At 43.3% G+C, this 24,950-nt stretch overlaps 2 protein-coding genes across 3 annotated transcripts in view; both read left to right on the top strand.

Annotated features, from left to right (window-relative positions):
- The window catches only part of c1qtnf4 (C1q and TNF related 4), a 62,554-nt gene extending 37,976 nt beyond the window's left edge, over nucleotides 1-24,578 (top strand). Inside the window, exons 1-3 of one of the 2 annotated variants that reach the window (XM_025906633.1) lie at nucleotides 329-380; nucleotides 18,686-19,047; nucleotides 20,111-24,578. In XM_025906633.1, coding sequence (XP_025762418.1) covers nucleotides 332-380; nucleotides 18,686-19,047; nucleotides 20,111-20,911 — 1,212 coding nt within the window. In that variant the 5' untranslated portion in view covers nucleotides 329-331 and the 3' untranslated portion in view covers nucleotides 20,912-24,578. Of the gene's footprint in view, nucleotides 1-328; nucleotides 381-18,685; nucleotides 19,048-20,110 lie in introns of those variants that run through there. The other variant, XM_013265135.3, reaches the window with a different exon arrangement.
- LOC112846720 (uncharacterized) lies at nucleotides 6,299-10,848 on the top strand. Its single transcript, XM_025906652.1, has 2 exons — nucleotides 6,299-8,170; nucleotides 9,782-10,848. The coding sequence occupies exons 1-2, from the start codon at nucleotides 7,313-7,315 to the stop codon at nucleotides 9,944-9,946; spliced, it is 1,023 nt and encodes a 340-aa protein (XP_025762437.1). The 5' UTR covers nucleotides 6,299-7,312; the 3' UTR covers nucleotides 9,947-10,848.
- Nucleotides 24,579-24,950: the final 372 nt, after the last annotated feature.

Genomic DNA, 24,950 nt, shown 5'->3' with positions numbered 1-24,950 from the left:
CTGTGAGCGAGGGGGGAGAAGCTGCTGCCTGGGAGTTTGCTGCAGACAGAGGAGAGCTTAAGTTTGACCAGGTACCAAAGCAAATCATTCGTACTGTACAAATAATGTAAATATGACGGTGTATCACAAAAGATTGATATAAACTGATCGCGTGACCCATATTACGTTACTTGCTCTTCGAGTGAATCAACAAATGGTGAAATGAAAAGCCGAACAACAACAATGCTGTTTTTTTTAGAGTCTTAGCTCACATGTGTGTTTATTTCATATTTTCAGTTGTTACCCTCCACGGCTAAACAAAGCACTCTAAATTGGTTTCAGTTATGTACTGATGAACACAACAATGGACATAAGGAGCTTCTTTCAAAGAAAAAACTCAGGTAGATGTTATTTTATATATTATGCTTTGTATGTTGTTCAGTATATTTCTATGCAAAACAAGAGGAATTTCAATACACAGCAGTATATTCACAGGTGAAACCAGATATTTACACTTTAGGGAGAAAACATAAAAACTTTTTTTTTTTACTGTTAAACATCAGTTTCGTGTAAACTTATTTTGTTTTAGATAAATAAATGTTGAAATATCTTTTGAATTAGTTAAATGTCAGAATAAAAAGAGGGAGCTGTCTATTTTCATCACTTTCATCAAATTTAGGAGTATATACACTAAGTTTATTGTTAATTAATAAGAAAACTCCAGACGATTCCATTCTGAGCTGAAGAAGCTTCTGATAGGTTAGTAGAGTCCATGTGAGTAAATTGGTGACACACCTGTGGATGCATATAAGGCAAAACACAGAGCCTGTTTCTTTGACATGGGAAAATCAAGAGATATCAACCAAAACACCAGGAAAAGAATTGTGGAGCTCCATAAGTGTGGCTCAATTTTGAATACAGTTTGGTGCCATTTACAATTAAGAAATACAGATAGTTTCTCTCTTTGCTCTTAAAGTTAACAAATGTGTTTTTTATATTTATCAGTCTAAAAAAATAAACATTTAGTCTGATTTGATGTTACAATTAAAAAAAGTGTTTGTGTTTTTATCTGAAGAGTCTGTAAATATCTGGTTTCAACTGTATATTTGATGATGTTGGTGTTTGGCTTGATTGTCAGCACAAAGAGGGAGAGAGAGGAACAGAGAGGGAGAGCGAGGAGCAGAGAGGGAGAGTGAGGAGCAGAGAGGGAGAGAGAGGAACAGAGAGGGAGAGCGAGGAGCAGAGAGGGAGAGAGAGGAGCAGAGAGGGAGAGCGAGGAGCAGAGAGGGAGAGCGAGGAGCAGAGAGGGAGAGAGAGGAGCAGAGAGGGAGAGAGAGGAACAGAGAGGGAGAGCGAGGAGCAGAGAGGGAGAGCGAGGAGCAGAGAGGGAGAGAGAGGAACAGAGAGGGAGAGCGAGGAGCAGAGAGGGAGAGCGAGGAGCAGAGAGGGAGAGAGAGGGAGAGAGAGGGAGAGCGAGGAGCAGAGAGGGAGAGCGAGGAGCAGAGAGGGAGAGAGAGGGAGAGAGAGGGAGAGCGAGGAGCAGAGAGGGAGAGCGAGGAGCAGAGAGGGAGAGAGAGGAGCAGAGAGAGGGAGAATGAGGACAGAACAGAGAGGGAGAGAGAGGAGCAGAGAGGGAGAGCGAGGAGCAGAGAGGGAGAGAGAGGAGCAGAGAGGGAGAGAGAGGAGCAGAGAGGGAGAGCGAGGAGCAGAGAGGGAGAGAGAGGAGCAGAGAGGGAGAGAGAGGAACAGAGAGGGAGAGCGAGGAGCAGAGAGGGAGAGAGAGGGAGAGAGAGAGGGAGAATGAGGACAGAACAGAGAGGGAGAGAGAGGAGCAGAGAGGGAGAGCAAGGAGCAGAGAGGGAGAGAGAGGAACAGAGAGGGAGAGAGAGGAGCAGAGAGGGAGAGAGAGGAACAGAGAGGGAGAGCGAGGAGCAGAGAGGGAGAGCGAGGAGCAAGGAGCAGAGAGGGAGAGAGAGGAGCAGAGAGGGAGAGAGAGAGGGAGAATGAGGACAGAACAGAGAGGGAGAGAGAGGGAGAGAGAGGAGCAGAGAGGGAGAGAGAGGGAGAGAGAGGAGCAGAGAGGGAACAAGAGCAGGTGAGACACACATGTTAGTCAAATGGTTGTTTGCCAAAACTCATCAGAACATGTATCTAGTACCTAGTGTAACTTTTTAGATACTATTTGTTACTTTTCAAATTCTATATTTATTAAGTTTTGCAGGCTTGTTTGCACAACAAGGCTAAATAATTATATAAACTTTTCTGAATCTAAATAGTGGACTTTGGTAGAATTAAAAAATAAGTGTAGTGCAGGTCTATGATGATTTTTAGTGCTAGTATCATCTAGTTTTGATTCTGGTTCTGGATCTTTGGTTAAGTCCTAAGTAGTCCTGATTTTGAACTGTCCTGTTTTAATTCTGGATCAGTTCTGGGTCTGGTTGAATTGGGGTTTAGTCCCTGTGTCTTGATACAGGCCCGACTTTGTTCTGCCTTGCTGCTTAATTAAAAAACTAGTTTAAGGTGTCCTGCATAAGTGATATATATTTTTTTCCTATATGAAGTCATTCTTTTTTGAACAAAATTCAAAACAGAGCCTATTAATCTTTCAGTCATTTCTACCCTCACTTAATTTCCTTTTGCTGCTCAGCTCTCACACAGTGGCTCAGCTATGCTCCAATCCCTCCATATTGTGGCCAATCACATGCGAGGATATAGGATAATATCATTATGTGAAAAACAGAGAGGGTGAGAGACGCAACAGTCAAGTGGAGCGTGCGTCTGTCCTCTCAGTAAGCGAGTGAGACAGTAGACAGCTGTGAGGAGGGCTGTGCGAAAGCAAAAACACATAAATATGCCTGACACCCGTAAACGAAGCAGCATCTGGCTGCAGTTTAAAGACTTTTTTGTCTCGGCCTTGGTCTTGGTCTCGTCTCGACTTGGTCTTGTCTGGTCTTGATACCCTCTGGTCTTGGTCTTGTCTTGGTCTCGGATTAGGCGGTCTTGACTACAAGTCTAGCCAGAAGTCATAAGAGTATCAGAGTGCCTTCTTTCCTCTGCAAAAATAACCTGTGAGACGGGAGAACCCTGCAGTGTGGTCAGGAATTGTTATTCACTTTTAATTTGTCTTGTAAGATACACTGCACTCAATTTCTTCATGGAGCAGGACCGTCAGTTACTCCAGTTCCAGCTGACCTTGACCTAACCTAACAGTTACCATGGAAACCACAGCCAAATCTAGAGGAAACTTTACAACAATGTTGCAAACTAACCAGCTCCATATCCTGCACGTATATAATCTGTCAACGTTTGCAAAATAAAACAATAACTGAGATATGTCACAGTGCAAAAAATGAATCTGACAGTATGAATTAACCACTTAGCTCTGAACCTCGTCCAGGTTACCACATGTCACTGAGCAGCCCCTCAACTTTGAAAACGGGTCATCTTCCTTTCACCACTCCTTCCCATCTGGGAGAGTGAAGTCATTACACACTAAACTTAACAGTAAAGCACTGTTTGAATAAAATACACCTACTGTGCCTTTAACGATCAAATTATTATTTTAAATTATTTTCAGTGTGTTTGTGAAATTTGGACCTTTTAGAAACACTTTCTTTACCTGGACGTACCCTCCTGTTTGGTTCCTGTTGTGGGATCTCTTGAGAAGGGTTCTGCAAAATCCCCTTCGCTCCGACATCTGCGTTGGCGTGGAGTGGACCGAACAAACATCCGACCGGTGGATCTGGTTGTTTCTGCCTCGGAAGTTCCTGACCCAATTCCTCTCAGGTTAGGTTTAATTAATGCCAGATTGCTGGCAAATAAGACCTTCATTTTGAAGGAATTTTTCTCTTCCCATGCACTGGATTTTCTTTGTTTGACTGAAACTTGGATTCCATCCGGTGAGTTAAGTGCCTTTTCTGAATTATTGCCGGCTGGCTGTGCCTTTTTTAGTGTTCCAAGAGTTTCTGGCCATGGAGGGGGGCTAGCTGTTGTTTTTAAGGCACATCTTGACTTTAAGCAGCTATCCCCATCGACAAGCCACACCATTTTTGAACTCTGTTTGTGCAAACTGGGCCACTCGTCTTCGCTGTTATGTGCGATTGTTTATCGGCCCCCGAAATATAATAAGGAGTTTTTATCCGAGTTCTCAGAGTTTCTTGCTGACTGTGCATCACGGTATGACCAGATCCTTCCACTTGGTGATTTTAATATACATGTCTGCTGCCCGGGAAAGCCCCTGGCCAAGGACTTTCTGGATTTAGTGAACTCTTTTAATTTTGTTCAGTCTGTTAAAGGTTCCACTCAAGAATGTGGTCACACACTGGACTTGGTTTTATCACATGGTTTATCTGTCTGTAACGTATTCGTCGAGGATGCGGTGTTCTCTGACCATATGCCTATGTTATGTGACATTGTTCTTTTTAATCCTGTTGTTAAACAGGCTGTACCTGCTCGATGTTATCGTGCTTTTGACTCAGATACTGCTGAGCGGTTTTCCATATTGTTTGACCAACTTATTTCTTATCCTCCTGAGTTGTCCACCTCAGATGGATTATTTTCTTTTTTGGATTCTGCTTGTAAATCTGTCCTCGACGTTGTTGCTCCTTTAAGATTCAGACAATGCAAGCCCAAGGCTAGTCCTTGGCAAACTGATTTTACCAGAGCTGCTAGAAAAGAATGTAGAAGATGTGAAAGATGGTGGAAAAAGGATAGGTTGTATGTCTCCCTGGAAGCACTTAAGACTAGCTGGAAAGTCTATCAGAGAGCAGTAAAGGGCGCCAAGCACTCCTATTTTTCTCAACTTATGCTGCCAGCTCGCATAACCCTTGTGTTCTATATAACACTATAAATTCTGTACTTAATACAGAAGGGTATGTTCTTTTGCACTGTTCTGCGGTTATGTGCAATAAGTTTCTTAATTATTTTGTGGACGATTTTGCTAGTTTGAGATCTCCGACTCTACCTATTGCTGACCCAGCCATGCATGGTTCTTGCTCAAGTTTGTTCTCTGCTTTTCTACCAATTGTTTTACCTGATTTAGAGAAACTTGTGTTGAATGCTAAACCGTGTGACTTTAAATGAGGTTGTTCCTCCCCGTTTTCTCAAAAAGGTATTTCCTACCATTGGACGACACTTTCTGAACATTATTAATATTAGTCTTTTGTCTGGTCAAGTACCTAAGGAGTTTAAGCATGCAGTCATACATCCTTTACTTAAGAAACCAGGCTTAGACAGTTCAGTCATGTCAAATTTTAGACCCATCTCTAAGCTTCCCTTTCTTAGTAAGATTCTGGAAAGGATTGTTTACACTCAGTTGATGGACTATTTGAATGACTCTCAATTGTCGGAAATCTTTCAGTCCAGCTTTAAGCCATTTCACAGTACGGAGACAGCCCTTGTAAAAGTTATGAATGACATCCTGATAGCCACAGACCATGGTAAATATACAGTGCTGGTCTTGTTGGACATGACTGCTGCATTCGACACAGTGGATCACGATTTGCTGATCTCCCGCTTACAGCACTGTGTGGGAATTTCTGGTTTGGCACTTTTGTGGTTAAAACCCTATCTCTCAAACAGGACTTTTTGTGTTAAATTGGGGTCGGCTTCATCCTCTGTGGCCCCTCTGCTTTGGGGTGTGCCACAGGGATCTATTCTTGGGCCATTATTGTTTTCACTGTACCTTCTGGCTCTTGGCGCGATATTTCGAAAACATAAAGTGTCATTCCATCTGTATGCAGATGACTGCCAGCTTTATTTACCTTTTAGTCATTCTGATAGTCTCCCAAGTCGACCTCTGCTTGACTGCCTTAGTGATGTTAAAGCATGGATGACAAAAAACTTTTTAAATTTTAATGATTGTAAGACGGAAGCGATCTTATTTGGCCCAAATCGTTTTTCTGACGCTCCAGATGTTGATCTTGCCGCTCTGACTCCCCATTTAAAGAGTTCAATCACAAATCTCGGAGTAAAAATTGATTCTGCACTTACCTTTGATGACCATGTAAACGGGGCGGTAAAATCAGCATTTTATCACCTCAGACGTTTCTTTCCAAGCATGACCTGGAAAGTGTTTTCACGCCTTTATTACTTCACGTTTGGATTATTGCAATTCTCTTTTAATAGGGGTTGGGCAGGGCACTTTGTCACGCTTGCAACTAGTGCAAAATGCCGCGGCACGATTTTTAACTGGCAGAAGGAAATTAGACGACATGACTCCGGTTTTGGCCTCTCTACATTGGCTTCCAATTGAATTTAGGATCCGTTTTAAAGTTCTTTTATTGGTTTTTAAATCTCTAAATGGTCTGGCACCTGTTTATTTTGTTACGGCCCTAGCAGGGCCTCATCCTGAAGGTGCCTGTGTGGGTGTGTCCTACAATCTCCCATCTGCCTGAGGTGCCACCTTCTTTCTTTTGTGCAGCTGACTCTCGTCAGTAATTAAGAGTATTTAAGCACAGGGAAAGGTGAGCTCTGGGCCAGAGTGCCATGTGAGTGGTTACAGCTAGTGAGCTGAGTGTTTTTGCCGTGGTTGCAGCTAGTGAGCTGTGTTTTGTGGTTTGCGGTTTGCAGCTAGTGAGCTGCGTGTCTGTGTTTGCAGCTGGTGAGCTGCTCTCTCTTTTTGACTTACTTTGTACTTTATTGACCAACGCTTGAGTTTTGTTTGTTTCTTTAAATGGTGATAGCGGCTTGTCCGTCTCTTTTAGTTAGTTTTAATACAAACTTTAATAAAGCTATTTACTTTAACCATTTTGCCTTCTTGTCTCCTTTTTCTGACCCGGACACTTTTTGTTACTTCCCCTCACCGCCTAGACCCCTCAGGGGAACGTAACAAGTGGGGGCTCGTCCGGGTTTGTTGAAAAGGGCGTTTTGAGTTGGAATTGGTTTTTGATTATCTTGTTTTTTCTACCTTTAGAGATTCACAACTTCCCCAACTACCCAGTTAAGTTAGGTGAGTGTCCAGCTGAGCTTATTGAGTTCTTCCTTCGGGCACTCTTTTGGTGTTTTGCCTTTCTTATTTTCGGAGTAATCCTGGGTGGGGATAAGTTCCCTGTTGGGGGTAGGCAATTCAGGGCTCCGGTCGCTGAAGTTCTGCCTTTCAAGTTGTCTCGAGCCCAGCGCACTCCAGAAGATAGGTAGGTATAGTTTGGTATGCTTAGGAACTGGGTAAGTTGTATTTGTTAACGTGTGTGCAGAAAGAGGTAAGTTGGTCAGGTAAAGTAAGTTGTGTAGTTCTCCATTAATTGATTTATTGTTCGGTAGTCTCCGAGTGAGTTGGCAGAGGGGTGTGGTGGTGTCCTAATTTGCTGTTTGCTGAGCCTTCTCCGCCCCCAAAATGGATGACACAGCTATTAGTGCACAGGTGTCTAGAGGCTCGTTTGTGAGCAATAACATCCACCTGGTTCCAGTTTCCTGTGAGTCCAGTGTTCATAGCTTCTTTATTGCATTTGAACGCATAGCGACTGCACTGCAATGGCCTCAAGACATGTGGTGTGTGATGTTACTATGTAAATTGACGGGTAAGGCTCAGGAGGTTTGTTCTGGTTTGTCTATGGAGGACTGCTTAGTTTATGAAAAGCTTAAAAGTGCTGTCCTCCAAGCCTATGAACTCATACCCGAAGCCTATAGGCAGCATTTTCGAGGTCTAGAAGTGACACGGGGTCAATCTTACCTTGACTTTGCACGAGAGAAGAAAAAGCTTTTCGATAGGTGGTGCTCTGCAAGCCATGCTAATGATCTGAGTTCGTTATGTGAGCTAATTCTTGTGGAGGATTTTAGAAACTCTATTCCTGAGTCTATAGCTTGTTATTTAAGTGAACAGAGGGTTTCCACTTTACAGCAGGCTGCCATACTGGCAGATGAGTTTACCCTAACTCATAAAACAAATGCTGTAGAATGTGATCTCCCTTCTCACTATAATACATCTTGGCGAGCTAGGAGGGAGCCAGCTAACAAGGCTGAAAAAGTTGTGGTTTTCAGACCCAAAACAAAGCTGTGTTTCTTCTGCCACAAACCTGGACATCTTGTTGCTAACTGTTTGAGGCTGAAACTCAAACAGAAAGCACACTCAAAGCAAAAAGGGCCTGCTTTGAGAAAAGTCAGTCAGGGTTCCCAAACTGACAAGGTTGTCAGGCCCAGCAAAAGACCACACTTGGGGCTCAGTTGCTTAAGGGGCTCCTGTGGTCAGTGTAAGGCAGGCATGTCCAAAGTCCGGCCCGCGGGCCGCAATTGGCCCGCGGTCCAGTTTTAATTGGCCCACAAGTAATTTTATAAATAGAATAGAAAATGGCCCGCACTTCAACTTTTGCTTGAGTTTATTGCACTTCTTAGTTTTAACACCAGGGGGAGCTGCTGTTGATCAAGGCAGTTGCTCCACCAAAAAGGACAATCACAGAAGAAATTTACCCCAAGTTACCAAACATGGCAGAACCAAAGAAGCCAAAGGTAGAAAGTGAGTGCAGAAAATTTCAGACACTGTGGGAGTGTGAATATTTCTTCAAATAATTCAAGGGGACGTGTGTCTGTTTGATCTGCACTGAAACTGTGGCAGTTATGAAAGAGTATAATGTACGACGTCATTATGAAACCAAACATCAGGCCTATGCATCCTACACTGGTGCTGAGCGAGAGCAGAAAGTAAAGCAAATGCTAGCTGTCCTGCGGGGTCAGCAACAGTATTTTTTCGTGCTCAAATTGTCCAGGAAAAGGCTCCAATAGCAGCTATGAGGTCGCCCAACTCATCGCAGGACATGACAAGCCTTTTTCAGATGGAGACCTCATAAAACACGGCCTCGTTAAAGTCACCGAAATAATGTGCCCGGAAAAAGTGCAGGACTTCAACAACGTCAGCGTGTCCAGAAATCTAGTTGTGCCACGCACTGAAGACTCGTCAGCCAACATTAAACTGCAACTGTCTGATAAAGCTTTGCTTTTGATTTTTACTCCATCGCATGCGATCCGAGCACTGATGCCACAGACACCGCACAGCTGCTAATTTTTTGCGGGGAGTGGACGAGAGCACGAGCGCTTTAGGTGAGTAAAAAATATATTCCACAATACCCGTGTGTTAATATGCAGGTGCACATGCTTCAAATATCAATAATGCGCATCAATTCTGTCACCACCCTGCTTTTGCGCACCACTTTCTTATATGCTTTTTTTCTTGTTAACACACAGAGTACACACCGCTGTGCACAGCGCACGCACAGGCAAAGTCAGCTGATCTCCTCTGATGCAGATCTGCTCCTTGATCAAGTGACATTTGTCTGGATTTTTGGCACGAGTGGCGCACGATCAGCACCACAGCTGGATGGCCCGATTTACATACCCAGCGCAGCTGATACTACAGAATAATTTACTAAAATTATATGGACTCATGTTATTAAGTCCAGTTCAATCTGTTAATGTTGATAATCGTTTCAAACGAACGTTAATAGGTGTGTTGCTAAGCCTAATAACGTAAATAACAAACTTGAAATGTACCCGTCCCATTTTCCCCTTTATTGTTTTTTCTCTGTGCTGTAAATCTTCTGTCTAAGAAGAAATCTGAGGCTGCTGTTCTGAGAATGAGCTACCAAAGCTTTTTCTGAATAAATCAATAAAGATCCATTTATGGAAAGCTGTGATGAAGGCAGTTTTGTCTTTAATTATATTCAACAATATAACACATTTGACCACTTTTAAGTGATTTTTAATACAGTAAAGTTAAGGTTATATACCTAATTTCTAGTAAGTGGCCCAGCCCCTCCTATATTTTTATGTATGTGGCCCTCAGCGAAAAAAGTTTGGACACCCCTGGTGTAAGGGGTCAACTAGCCCCGAGCTGCTGCTGTTTGCTGTTTTTGCTGTTTGCTGTTTTCTGACCCGGACACTTTTTGTTACTTCCCCTCACCGCCTAGACCCCTCAGGGGAACGTAACAATTTGTCTGATTTGTTGAAGCCCCATGTCCCCATTCGTGCGCTTCGGTGAGCTGAGCAACTGTTGCTTTCTGTCCCTAAGTCACGGCTGAAACTTAGAGGAGACCAAGCGTTCTCTGTTGCGGCTCCGATGCTTTGGAATAGCCTTCCTCTCCATATTAGACAGGCTACATCAGTGTTTTTAAGTCCAGATTAAAAACCTATTTTTATTCCCTAGCTTTTAACTCTGTGGGTAACTGACATTTTTATTAATTTTATTGCTATGTCTAGTTTTTGCCATTTTATTCCTATGTTTATATTTTTATTGTACCGCACTTTGGTCTACCAGGTGTGTTTTTAAAGTGCTATTTAAATAAACGATGATGATGATGATGATGAGGGAGCACGTCTATGACACCATCAGGAAGGACACCAGGCTGCATCACATGAATGTGAACCTGGTGGCCATTATTATTTTGGATCTGACATTTACTCACTTAATAACCACAGCTGGGAGAACACTGGGGGCTGGTACCTCATTTCCTGTGGCACGTGAGGTTTTTAAATACCAAAGACGACGACTCATGTCTGTGATGCAACATTCTGCCCTTCTCTGTGCCCAGCTGACCTGGCGAGTAGAAAGCCCTGTAGCATCATGTTTAGCCTAAGCTAACACAAGATATACGTAACTGTACAACAAACACAAGCTGTCTGTAATATAGATCTCCCTAACGTCCAAGCTCCAACCGACTGTCACAATTGGTCAGTCATGAAATGAACTACTGCTGCAGAACTGCTAATTCAAATGTGTACAGTACATGAATCTTTACAGTAAGAAAATGTGGATTTAACAAAATGTTTCATTTAATTTAATCAGTTTTATTTTTATTTTTTTTATCAGCTATAGTGTTTAAAATAAATGAATAGCACCTACGTAAGGGCCTGTGAGGGAGTACAACACCAGAACCATAAGAGTAAAGCAGCACCTTCGCTATAAAAGCATTCAAAGCCAGTGTTGGGCAAGTTACTTTGAAAAAGTAATTAATTATAGTTACTAGTTACTTCTTCAAAAAAGTAACTGAGTTAGTAACTGAGTTACAAGATTCTAAAAGTAATTAATTACTTGAAAAGTAACTATTGCGTTACTTTAAAAAAAAATATTTAACCCTCTGGGGCCCAGGGTATAATTGGCCATTTTTAACTACTTTTGATTTTTTCTGCTACATTTCACCTTTAAAAATTATTTACTTTGCCGTGTTTGGTATCATCCTTTTCAGCATAACCTCACGTGTCTGAATGTAAAGTTATGTTTTCATTTTCACATACAGTATTAGCACAATTGATCTAAAATCAGACAAAAAACATAAAATCCGAGTAGAAAAAGTTATATTTTATACTGTAAGGACCACAAACATGTTTTTTGAATCATATTTCATAACTTTAAATGCAAATATAAACTGTCAATTTTAAAATCATATGCACAAGTTTTGCAAACAACAAAGTTATTTACAGCCATTTACGTTTTACCCTTTTTTATAACCATTTCAAACTATTCACAGGACATCGTCTTGATGCATTCTCAATCATCCAGGTAAGTAAATCTCCAAAAGTTGAATCTGTTCATCTGGACGTAGCGTTTTGTGGGAGAAACGTTTCGTCACTCATCCAAGTGACTTCTTCAGTCTCAGCTGACTGCAGGTTTCCCCAAACCTTATAAACAGTACATTTGCATAATGACTGAAACCAGCCCACTGAAGGAACAATGGGCTGTGAGGTCAGTTCCTTAATCATAATTGTGCAAATTCCCATGACCATTGATCAACAATCACTGACCAAAACCCACTGATCAAAGAACACTGATCAATGGCCATGAGTACCATTCACTCTGGTTTCAGTCATTATGCAAATGTACTGTTTATAAGGTTTGGGGAAACCTGCAGTCAGCTGAGACTGAAGAAGTCACTTGGATGAGTGACGAAACGTTTCTCCCACAAAACGCTACGTCCAGATGAACAGATTCAACTTTTGGATATTCACAGGACAATCAGCTGTTCTGCATTCAATAAGATGCCACACAAATTATTTGTGCCACTCCAAATATTTCTGTCCATTCTGTTTTCATTCAGCAGTTGCCTCATTGTTTCTGACACACAACACAAAACTATCCACAACACTACACACTAACTACACAAGACAACACATTAACTACACACTCCAAACACGCTAAACGTCACAAATCTCTCACATCTCAAAACTCACTCTCTCTCTCGCCGTCACTCCTAAAACTTCCCCCTCTTCCTAAACAACCAAATGTCATGTTGCCATATCATTTTTTGATTGGTCGACATGGTGCATTTTTCCACCAACACGAACGGGCTGTTTTTTGTTTAGTTTTTTTATTTTTTGCTCATAAGCAGAGAGTGCTTGCTAGCGCTGTCCTTAGACGTTAAACGTGATGAAACTACTGAGGAAAAACACGCGTATATATTGTTTATCATGACTCTGGTTTTATGTGTCCTATCAACACAATTAAAAACTGGTATATATCACCTTGTTGCTTTGCCATCTTGAAGTGGTCATGTGATTGGCTTACCACGACTACTTTATTCTTCCTCAGCCAAACAGCAGCACTCATGCGATTGTTTTGCCCCCTTAGCTCCAGGTGTTGTGCCAAAAAGTGATCGTCTGCCATCCGCGGGAGCGTGCGCAGCTGCTTAAAGCTGTAGCGCCCAAATTAATTTTGTGCGGTAAGCTGAACACAGCTTCAACCGTCTGTTTGTTGAAAAATAGTAACGCGACCGCACCGCATTTTCTTGTTAGTAATGGTAACGGCGTTGTAACGATAGAAATAGTAATTAGTTAGATTACTCGTTACTGAAAAAAGTAACGCCATTAGTAACGCCGTTACTTGTAACGCTGTTATTCCCATCACTGTTCACAGCTACAGCACAGAGAGCCAGTAACAGCATCAGGTGACTCAAGTATTGATTTTGGGGGGGGGAGTGTGTGACAGGGTCTCTGAATATATAAACCTTTTGATACGTCATTGTCACTTGTCATCAAACTCCACCGTCTGCTCACATTTTGAATTAGAGTTCAAATTCTTCTGATTGTGTGAAATACTGAAGCATATTGTTGACATAACTGCATGTAATTTTCTTAATATTCTCTAAGCTTCTGCATCGTTTGTTTTGCATTCACCTAATGTATATTTATAGTATATACTATATTATATATATATATATCTATATCTATATCTATATATATATATATATATATATATATATATATATATATATATATATATACACATATAATGCTCTTCCTCTACCCCCCCCCCCTTTTTTTGCACAAGTTGAGGAGCGTGTCAGGTTACATTTCACTGTGTGTTATACTTGTATAACTATGCATGTACCAAATAAAAAACCTTGAACCTTGTAAGTGGATGGTTGTTATATATAAGCCCAAATGTAAAACTAAGGTGGTGAACATATATTCGCTGTGCATTAGTGCATACCTGCCAAGCTGCTCTAGTTTTAAGACTAATGAGCAGCTGCGTCTCTATAGTGTCTCATGTTTGTCATAAATGACATCAAATCTAAAATGAAAGCTGCAGCATCAGCTGAACATGGAGACCACTCCCCCGAGTCTCTACTCCTTACATGTTAAACCTTGTCCTTTTGTTCTGACAAGCTTTCAGAGCCCTGCAGCTCCACCTGTGTGTGTGTGTGTGTGTCTACTTCCTGTTGGTTCACTGGGGGAGGACAATGAGACAATGAAAGCGCTTGTCGTTGCTAATAAAGAACATAATACCTTCTTTACTGAGCGTGAACTGCTTGAGTGATTCAAACCCTGCTCTGGGACTGCGTGTTATTCTTTCATTGAAAAGCTTTTCTGTTGTCGTTTTTGATGTGCAAATGTATAGTTGCTCCACTGTATGGAGGTCGGGTTTGTCCACTGTGGTTCTAATGTTAACACAAATATGTGCTTCCACTGTGGACCGTGGAAAAGAGATGTGGCTGAAATGGCTGCACGGTCTGTAATGACCAGGAAAGGGCAGCTTCTCTGACAGCAGAAGAAAACCTGATTGTAATGAAATCAACAAGAAAGTGATGCTTTGGCTTCTGCAGGTTTGTCCACTTATTACAGTAACAGTGTAACTGAAGGCGAGATGATATTTATTTTGTATTTCACTAGCTGGACCCACGTCTTCATTTATCTTTGACAACGTTTTAGTAGGAAAAAGTGAATGCTTTGACATGAATTGAGCTGCGGTTTGGGGAAGGCCTCGAAGGGGACTGGCGACGGCTCCCGGGCCTGGCAGATCCCCAAAGAAGGCATCCCCTGAAAATGGTGGGGTCAACGACCTCAGCGAGAATAATTTGATTTTCTATTCAACTTATTTATATGGCACCGAACCACGGTGACAGATGCCTCGAGACCCTACGATGATGTCAAATGACTGGTGGCAGACTAGCGAAGCTGAACAGCTCTTGTTAAGGTAGTCGAGGAGTCCATGGAGTGGAGTGGATCAGCTCGGACAATTAGGAAGGAATGGCAGGAGAAGAGGTCAAAGGAAATTGAGAACAACTGAATTCTTAATAAGTGAATGAGGGGAACCCTCGATTGGGTAGTGACATGGCTCGACTTTGAACTGAAGCGCTGACAGAGAAGTATGATGGATTTTGAGATTTGAGGTGAGGCTTCAAGGTTCGTAAGGCTTGCGTGAGCTTGTCTTTGAGTAGAAGATGGAGAGGGGCTGCTTAGCTGGTTAATTACTTCAGATAAGGTAGTGATAACTAATGTGCTTATATCTGCAATGAACAGAAGTGACGGTGGCAGCTTGGGAAGGGTTGATAAATGGAAAGACTGATTAGAGGAAAGTCGTCTTCTATAATAATAACCCCCCAAAATCGTCAGAGAGCAGAGGGCGAGTCCACTGAACTTCGTGGGAGATGATGAGCTGTTTAGACGTACTCGGAACCGTAAGTCGGCTCAGAGAGCGGTCTCGAATGATTGTGTCGAGGGTGGATGCTAGATATTGCTCGTGAAAGCACGTGAGAAGTGAATGGATGCCATGGAGAATTATGCACATGGTGCAGTTTGGATGTCTTAAAAGGAGTGATAGAGGACAGAATCTGGCATCCCAGTGCCACGAAGGTATGTCAGTGCTTTGCGAAGGCAGGAAGGATGGCAGAGAAACTGGCATCTCGGTGCCGGAACAGTTTGCTGCTACATCTTGTGAAAGACTGGACGAAATGGAGAAACTGGCATCCTGGTGAAAGTAATGTTTTGGGTTTTTTGCGAGTGATTGATTGCCAATCCAGTAATGGAAGGGTAAGCTGCTTATGGAACGGAACCTGGCATCTCAGTGCAAAGAACGTTTTCTGCATTTGCAAATAAGGAATAGAGACAGAGAACCTGGCGTTTTGGTGCTGAAAGGAACATCTGCTGCTTAGCGTATGAGGGCTAGATGCTGGCGTCCCTGCGGTAGAAGGATTCACTGCTGCTTTTGCTGTGATAAATTCAGAGAAACTGGCAACTCTATATTAGAAAGCTTGCTGCTGAGTACGCGAATGAGGGATAAAGAAGAACCAGGCAACTCGGTGCCAAGGCTCACTACTGTATTTGCATAGGAGGGATAGAGGAAGAAAGGCTGGCATCCCGGTGCCAACACTTGCTACTGTATTGCGTAGGGGCATGGAGAAAGAGAAGCCTAGTAGAACCTAGCTTGCTACTGTATTAGCATAGGAGTGATAGAGGAAGAGAACCTAGCATCCCGGTGCCAAAGCACGCTGCTGCATTTTGCCAATATGGGATACGGTGTTCTGGGAATCCATCCTACCTGGCAAACCATCCTACCCGTTGTTTCTGCGCATGCGCACAACACAAAATTCAGTGGCAACCCATCCTACCTTTGTGAATATTAGCTAGAAAAATACTCTGACCGGTAAAATTAGCTGCCAAACCATCCTACCTTTGTGAATGTCACCTACAAGCATACTTAAACTGCTAAAATTTAGTGGCAAATCATCCTACTTTTGTTAATCTGAGCTAGAAGCATACTTTAACAGCTCAAATTCAGTGGCAAATCATCCTACCTTTGTTAATAAGAGCTACAAACATACTCTGACGGGTAAAATTAATTGGTAAACCATGCTACCTTTGTGAATGTTACCTACAAGCATACTTTAACGGGTAAAATGAAGTGGCAAACCATCCTGGCTGTATGCATATGAGCTACAAGTATACTCTGATGGGCAAAGTTACGTGGCAAACCGTCATACCTACTTAAATTAGTGCTGGAATTACTCTGTGACAGCAGAAATGTGCATAAACTACTTACGGTAGGACGTTTTGCCAAAGTAGGATGGTTTGTCAGAACAACGGGAAAGAGAAACTGGCGACTCGTTTGTAGAAAAGCTTGCTGGTGCGAATGGATATGGGGGAAGGACCTAGCATCCTGGTGCCACGAAAGCATGTTGCTAAATTTTGCGAAGGATGGACAGAGGGAAGGGAAACTGGCAAGGCGTGGGTAGAAGGCTTGCGACTGCTTGTCGGGATAAAGGAAAAACCTGGCAACCCAGTGCCTTTTTTTTTTTTTTTTTTGTCCCCCCCATGTAGAAAAACTGGCCGTTTTGCAAATGAGAAATGACAACTTGGTATCGGAGCTAGAAGGATTCATGCTGCTTCTTGCCATGATGGATGCAAAGAAACTGGCAGGACAGTAGTAGGGAGGCTAGATGCTGCATTTATTTGTCTACACTGGGAACTGGCAACCCTATGGCAAAAAAGCTTGCTGATGCTGTTGATGTTGCGAATGAGGGATAAAGGAACCTGGCAACCCAGTGCCAAGGTTTGCTGCAGAGTTCAGCCGAAGAGGGATGAGAGGCTGGGAACCTGGCAACTCGGTGCTGAAGCATGCTGCAGTTGCTACGGAGGGATGGAGAACTGGCAACTCGTGCTTTTTTCTTTTTTTTTGTCTATGCAGCGAACTGCCAACCCAATGGTAAAAAGCTGCTGCTGCTTTTGCGAATGAGGGATAAAGGAACCTTGCAACTCGGTGCCTAGGTTTGCTGCAAAATTTTTCAAGGAGTAAGGAGTGGCTGAGAACCTGGCAACCCGGTGTTCTGAGAAACCATCCTACTCCGACAAAACGTCCTACCCGTATTATAATTTGACGGTGACATGCGACTAAACCTAACCCAACCCCTAACCATAACCCTAACCATAACCATAACCTTAAGAAGTATTCCGGATGGGTGAGAGAAAAAGAAGTTAATTCGGCGTTGGTTTTGTGCGCATGCGCGGCGTCTGCGCAGAAACATTGGGTAGGATGTTTTGTCGGGTAGGATGGATTCCCAGAACACCGGTGCCAATGTTTGCTGCAGAATTTTGCGAAGGAGGGATGAGTGGCTGAAACCTGTCAACTCGGTGCCGACGCTTGCTGCAGAGTTTAGCAGAGGAGGAATGAATGGACATATGCTGCAGAGTTAAGCCAAGGAGGGATGAGAGGCTGGAGACCTGGCAACTCGGTGCTGAGGTTAACGGCAGAATTTGCGAAGGAGGGATGAGTGGCTGAGAGCCTGGCAACCCGGTGCCGATGTTTCCTGCAGAATTTTGCAAAGCAGGGATGAGTGGCTGGGAACCTGGCAACTTGGTGTCGACGTTTGCTGCAGAGTTAAGCCAAGGAGGGATGAGAGGCTGGAGACCTGGCAACTCGGTGCCGACGCTTGCTGCAGAGTTTAGCAGAGCAGGGATGATAGGCCAAGACAGGCCAGCTTGGTCGTAAAACTAATCTAGATGGCAGTGGACAAAAAGCTCAGCTTGATGGAGCAATGTCATCTTTCATATGCAGTAAATGGCCTTTGCTTAATAGTTGGAGCTCAGTAATTTATTATTGTCCATAATTCTCTACAATGGACATTTTTGTCAGGTGATGTTTTGAGTTGGTGCTGAATTTCAGGACGTTTTTGCTGGTTCAAGTGTGCCGACAACACTGACTCAGCGAGAGCAGCTCAGATACATCCGGGAGGTCATTGACTGCCTCAAGGGCAGTGACAGCAGCACAGCAAGGCTGAGACAGCACGCAAGCAGCATCCGTCCATTTACGGGGGGGGTGCGCGCGTGTGTCTGTCTGTGTGCGTGTGTGTGCGCGCGCATGCGTGTCTGTGTTCATATCTTTGGGCAGTTTAGAATCAACAATTATCTGAACCCTACCAACTACGTGTCTCTGAAATGAGTGATGGAGAGAGAACTCACACAGGTAGGAGGCAAACACTTTCAGGTGTGAGGCAATGGCGTTATCCACCACATTACTGTGTTGCCACGGTGATGATTAAGAAACCATCGACAGAAAAAAACTTGTCCAACTCTTCTCCACAGAAATGGGTTCTGGTTTATCTCCATGTGCTAGTTCACGATGAGCGTTGGTGTATCAAATCATGTGAAGGGGACGAATACGACGCTGTGGAAATGAATGAAACAACCGTTACAAACGTTGCAGCCACTAAGCAGCAAGATTAATGAATGCAAGGCTTCAGGCAGCTGGAGCTGATGTGCTGTTCGAGCAGGTTGAACACAACAGGGTTATTTATTAAATCCCACTCAGAATCATGGAGTAAGACAAGGCAGCAAGGGAAATTCCATATCCTAACTTCCCTGTCACGTATTGATTATACATCCATGGAAACCTTTCTATGAGAGACTGCTACAAAAACCGCAGCCAGGACTGAAACTCTGAGATGTGTGACTGAAACTTTACAAACCTGTGCGTGATGTAAACGTGTCCCTTCTTTCTTACTTTCTACAGATAAGATGCTGCTCCCAGCCGGCCTGTTGATTGGTCTGCTGTGCCTGAATCGCGTGGGCAGTGCGTGGGGTTTTGCCCGTCTGCTTGATGATGTAGAGCTGCGCTCAGCTTTCTCAGTCGCTCGCACCAGCAGCATGGAAGGTGGGCCGAAGATGACGGTGACCTTTGACTCTGTTTACGTCAACATCGGTGGGGACTTTGATGCCAAGTCAGGTCTGTTCCGCTGTCGTATCCCCGGAGCCTACTACTTTTCCTTCACCGTGGGAAAGTTTCCACATAAGGACCTGTCTGTGATGCTGATGAAAAACAGGAATGAGGTGCAGGCCATTGTGTATGAAGAAAATGCAGGGGAGGAGAGGAAGGTACGCTTCAGAGCTTCAATCTTATTTATGTTTTTATGTACAGAAAGCTGCTAGCGGGCAAATCTTATCATCCAGTACTGCTTTACATGTTCAGCAGGTGTCCATCAACTTCTGTCCACTAATTACTGGTTAGGATTACTACACTTGGAGGCTGAGACTGACCTAAACTTTTATTCCCTTATCTCTCTCTTGTCAATGACTGAGCAGAAATGCACCAAGCCCTAATGCACCTCTGCTTATTATAATAAAGTGACTGTTTTTTTTAACTTTGGAGCCTTCTTCAGGTTTTTATGGAAGTGACCTCCAGCTCCATTGTTAGTACTTTGGCCACAACATTAAATAATCTACCTTACATTGTGCTTATACACACAGCTGGCCCACTAGGACACGGTCAAAGGAGCTCCAAGTGTATCCTGATCTGTCGGGCACTGGGACTTTGCTTTGTGAAGTGAAATTCCGGACATTGAGAATTGTACTGAAAGTGTCCTGGGCTAAGATCCCCCAGCATGAATCTGTTGTGTTTTTTAGTGCTCAGTCAGAATCAAGAAGACTGGATCAGGGTCTCTAGCTCTGTGTCATGTGCCTCAGATGTCCTGAAGGCACGCTCTCCTACTGGGTGAAGCCATGCACACCTTCTGGTATATCCCAGTGGCATGCACATGAATGTCAGGACCCAGAGGTTTTCCAGCAGATCATTGCATTTCATGCACATTAAAAAAAATGCAAAAGCTTCTAATCTAATCAAGTTAACATATTTCCCAAAATATGGAACATCAATAACCTTTAACCAGGCTCTAGTACTTTATAGAGGCATCTTATTATTGATTGAAACAATCTCTCTCGATATGTATTTTTTCTCCCAAAGGAGATATTTACAGCGCTCTTTTATCACATCAGAGCACTCACAGAGGGTGTGTTTGTGTGGGGATGGGAATGAGATCAGATCAGAGCGGATTATTCCGTCCAATGAAAGGCTGTGTGACAGGATCATGTGTTTGTTGTTGATGTGAAACAGGCCTCGGTATGACTACACCAGGATAACAAAGTCTGCGTCATTCCTCAGGTGCAGAGCCAGAGTGTGATGCTGCAGCTGGAGTTTGGGGACACTGTCTGGCTCCGTCTCCATGGCGACCCTCGCTACGCGCTGTACAGCAACACCGGACACTACACCACCTTCAACGGTTACCTTGTGTACCCCGATGTCTACGGCTACCAAACGCACCACCTTCACCACCAGCAGCACGGCGACTCCGAGCAGCCACTGCAAGACAACATCCCACTGCCGAGCGACAACCAGGCCACGGATCATGTCAGACCTGGAATGACGGATGGGGAGAAGGAGCTGCAAATGAAAGAGGAAGAAGAGGAGGACGAAGAGGATGACCAGAGATCTGCTTTCTCGGTGGGGCGCACCCAAAGCATTGTGGGCGTGAACCAACTGGGCATGCCGCAACACCAGCCGGTGAGCTTCGACACTGCATTTGTTAACATAGGGGAAGACTTCAACGTGACGGAGGGAGTGTTCACCTGCCGCATTCCCGGGGCGTACTACTTCTCCTTCAACGTGGGCAAGATGCCACAGAAGACACTGTCCGTCAAACTGATGAAGAACCGCCTGGAAGTGCAAGCGATGATCTATGACGATAGCCAAGGTGAGAAAGCTCTGCAAAGCCAGAGTTTGATGCTGTCACTGAAACCAGGGGACACAGTCTGGCTCTACTCCCACCAGAGAGATGGATTCGGCGCCTACAGCAACCACGCTAAGTACATCACTTTTACCGGCTTCCTGGTATACCCACAATTTCCTGCTGCCGCCACCACCAATACTGCCACCAGCCAATCATATGCAGACAAGAAACCCTAGCTGCAGCACCTTGGATAGGCACCGAACATTTCTGGAGGAATTCATGCAAGATGGAAAAGTCTCAGATTTCACTGGAGGTACTGGGGAGCCGTACTCCAAATGAATGCTGGTTTGTGGCTGTCTTTCTGCTTCATATGAATTCCTTCACAAAGTCACAGGGACTCGGACTGAGTGCAGCGCTTACAACAAAATCAATGTTCAGCCAGTGGCTTCCCAGGATATGACTTTAGCCGATGCGAATATTTAACTCTTTAATGAAAGTTCAGTGGTTATCACCCACTCACTCCTGTGTTAGCTCATCAGTTAGCGTCCATGTCTTTTATACAGCTCAAACCCACTCAGAGTGAGATTCAGAAATGCTCTGTGATATACTGTTAATAATTATTATATGATTGGATGGATACTTGGACAAGACGGTGGACTGCTAAGGTGGAATGCTAGCAAGCTAACTTGCAAGTTAGGCAGCAAACATAGGTTAGCGAGCTGCATGTGCAGTCACAGATATCTGATAATTAATGCCAACTGTTAGAAAGTCACTCACAAACACTGAATCCAAGGCGGTGCAATAAACACAGCAAGTTATTTTTTAGGCAATGAAAACGCCCCAAAAGACTCGCTATAATGACAAAGAAAAAAATTGAACCCAACTCTACACCTGCGTATTTCTGCTGCACTGAAACTGAGTTGTTTCTGTTGTCAGGCCCAAGTGGCTCATAGATTTGGCTTTGTTAGCTTCTTTTTTTAGCAGAGGCTGCTGCTCGTTGCTGCTTGATGATTTTAAGTTGCTGACAGATAAACACATATGTTACTTGCCAACTACAGTGCAAAATGAAGTGATTAAATGAGGCGACTTTAGTTAAAGTGTTATAAAAATGATTATTCAATGTTGACAGTTGGCCAGTGCGTACCACAGTACATCGTCCTTGTACAGTCTTTATATTTGATAGCATTCTGAACATAAGCTCTTGCTCTGAAGAGAAACTTGTAAGCATGTTTTGATAAATGTGCAGTAAATGTTCTGTGTAATCTACTGCAGAATTATAAAGGAAGGATTAAACTGCAAAGCGATGTACTTAATTCCATTACATTGAGCAAAATGAAAATTCAGACTGCATGCACATTTCAGTCTGAGCTGTAGACAAGGCAGTGAGCCATAAAGTTGTGGTAGATGATCACTGAATTTTTCATTTTTTTGAGGAAAATATTCCTCCAAGTGCATTTGTTACCCTCGTCCAAGGTGTTTCTGCTTGTAAAGTGTCTTTACTTTCTTTGTCTATAGAGGCATGTAAATTGATATGAAATCTGTGTGTTTTGTGTCAAAATGAGTCTTTTTTTTAAAGTTTGGTGTTTCTCGCCCAAATATCGGCCGCAGGAGGAGCAGAGCGCGACGGGAACAAACTGACGTAGCTGTAGAAATGTGCAGACTCCATATCCATCCGACTGTTGACCACATGCCACCTCTGAGCCTGAGGGGATCTGGACCTTAATTTGATTTCTAATTCTAGCAGCGCTTAATTCATGTCTTCAGAACCACTGTGGGGAAAATTTAATTGCTTCTCCCGGCTGCTATAATATGCATGTCTGTTTAATTTCACGCCACAGGGGAAACGATGATGCTTTTCAAGTTGTGATGAACCTTGACTTTATGAAATCACCTTCTGTGTTGGAAAGGCAACATGTGAAATCATACTTCACTTTTACTGAACATTTACATTTTTATTACAGTTAACTGGCTGTAAATTCACAGGAATGAGATTCTCATATAACCAATGATCTAAACCAGTGGTGTCCAACTCCAGGCCTCGAGGGCCGGTGTCCTGCAGGATTTAGATCTCACCCTGGGTCAGCACACCTGAATCACATGATTAGTTTGTTACCAGGCCTCTGGAGAACTTCAGGACATGTTGAGGAGGTCATTTAGCCATTTAAATCAGTTGTGGCCCTCGAGGCCTGGAGTTGGACACCCCTGATCTAAACACACCAGTGTTTTAAAAAAAATGCAAATTTGCTTCCTGAAGACTAAAATAACAAATCAACATTAGTTTCATTAATCAGTATTTTGGTGGTAATGAACAGTTCACTCTCACAGTAAACGACATTTAACACAACACAGTTTGTAAAGCTTGTAAAGCTGTGGGTGGAGAAGTTCACATTTAAATAAGACATAATCTATGATGTCCACATCATAACCAGTGAATCAGAGATCTCGGACAACTGCCGATCCTGAGCCACACGGAAAAATCTCTATTAAAAATTAATTAGCTCAAGAAACTAGTGGAAAGCAGTATCATACTCTTGTGTATAAACACTTCCTCTTCCTCCAGTGTAGTGCATTTAGACTGAAGCACCACAGCAGGGGTAATCATCGCGTGGGTAGCCACGCTTCAGCTGGCAGGCTGAATGGCAGTGAATGTTGCAGCCAATACACGTAACTCCTAAAATAATCCAAACAGCCACACTATTAATAAACTAGATGCCCGTTAACTCGCTGCAGTCCTGCCAGTTTTACCGGCCCTTGGAGCGCCGCAGTGGTGAAAGATTCATTGGAAAGAAACATAAACAGTGGGCTGGTGCAAAGTCATTTGGACTGATTAGAAAAAAATACAAGCTGCATTATAAGAAGCATGCAACCCTTCATGTATCCCTGAATTCTGACTATCCCTCATCTGGCAGTAATGTGATTAGTGGCTAATATTAAGTGCAGAAATTTCTAACCACACACTCCGTGGCAAAGGAAGAGACAGAAATGAGAGTGTGCAGCCGCAGGAAGTCACATCAAATGGACCAAGCTGTGGAAAGCTGTGCTTTAAAATGATGAAAACCTGAAGAGATAAACCTGAAAATGTTCCCAACCGACAGCGTTAGAGTAGTGGAAAGTAAAAAGAAAAGTGTTTGCTTCATTGTCACATCTTTTGGGCACAGGAGAAATGATTTTGCACCAGCTGGTCTCCGGCTTCAGGTGGCTCCACACTCACAGCCTCACTAATCCACAATTTCCTGTCCTTTACGGGCCGCACTCACTTCTGAGAAATTCAGAATAATATGCCTTTTTTTAAACAGTATGAAATTACACTGTGAGCATGGCTCATTGCAGATATATTCTGTCACAGTCGAACGCTTGGTGGTTTCAGCCTCAGTGAGGAGTGCACAGAAGTGGAACGCCTCAGTTCAGCTTTCAGAACCATGACCAGTCTGCAAAGGTGTCCAGAAATCCTGCACCAAACTCATGTGATGCATGCATTTAAGTGAAATACATGAAAAAGATACTTTGTCACGATTGCTGAGCAGCTTCACAGACCCAGTCGATGCCTGCTGTGTACTTTTCTTGATTAGTGACTTATCTGTACAGTAACTGACGATATGTTGGATGTTTCTGGTCTGTGCTTCTGTTTCTGATAATCCCCATGGAAGACTGTGCATTAGTAAATATGTGGCACAGACATGGGTCAAAATGTGCTCACTTTCTGGAACAGCATCATTTAACTCGGTATGATTGAAACTGAAAGTGTGACCCTGCTTATGGGGAAAGAGAGCTCAGTTTGACCCACAGCCTGTCTGTAGCAGTCTGCCCCACGTTGACTCTTTCTTTGACGTGTTTCGAGTATTTCTTATTTGTAAAATGAATGCTTCAATGAAGATGTTTGACAAAATAAAAAAGAAACAAAGGTTTGAGTGTCATTCTGACTGCGATGAAGGAATTTCCAGCTTTATATTCAGTGCTGCAGCGCCACCTGCAGGCTAATTTTAGCGTTTGACATTTGAAAAGTCTTCAGTGGTCACCGATTAAAAGTTTGTTTCATGACTGGCTTTCACTTTAGTCATAGTTTAAAACGTCTGGTTTCAGTTTTTCGGTTCTATGTAGTGGTGGTGGTGGGGGGGGGGTATTATATGAAGTTCGTAACAGACACTGCAAGGTTAAAACTATAATCACAGTCACATGAACATCATAACCTCGGTAAACATTTGAACACAACTTTAACCAAACTCACAGAATTTTTCACTCACTCACAGTTTGTTAGTTTTCTCTTTTATCAACTTG

Source organism: Oreochromis niloticus, linkage group LG1 (genome assembly GCF_001858045.2).
Source record: "Oreochromis niloticus isolate F11D_XX linkage group LG1, O_niloticus_UMD_NMBU, whole genome shotgun sequence".
Classification (NCBI taxonomy): Eukaryota; Metazoa; Chordata; class Actinopteri; order Cichliformes; family Cichlidae; genus Oreochromis; species Oreochromis niloticus.
The sequence above is the reverse complement of the archived record's forward strand: the minus strand, read 5'-3'. Positions and strand labels throughout refer to the sequence as shown.

Coding starts and splice junctions, on each gene's coding strand:
- LOC112846720 (XM_025906652.1), top strand. CDS start 7,313: ATGGATGACACAGCTATTAGTGCACAGGTGTCTAGAGGCTCGTTTGTG. Junction 8,171..9,781: donor GCTCCTGTGGTCAGTGTAAG/GCAGGCATGTCC, acceptor CCCTGGTGTAAG/GGGTCAACTAGCCCCGAGCT.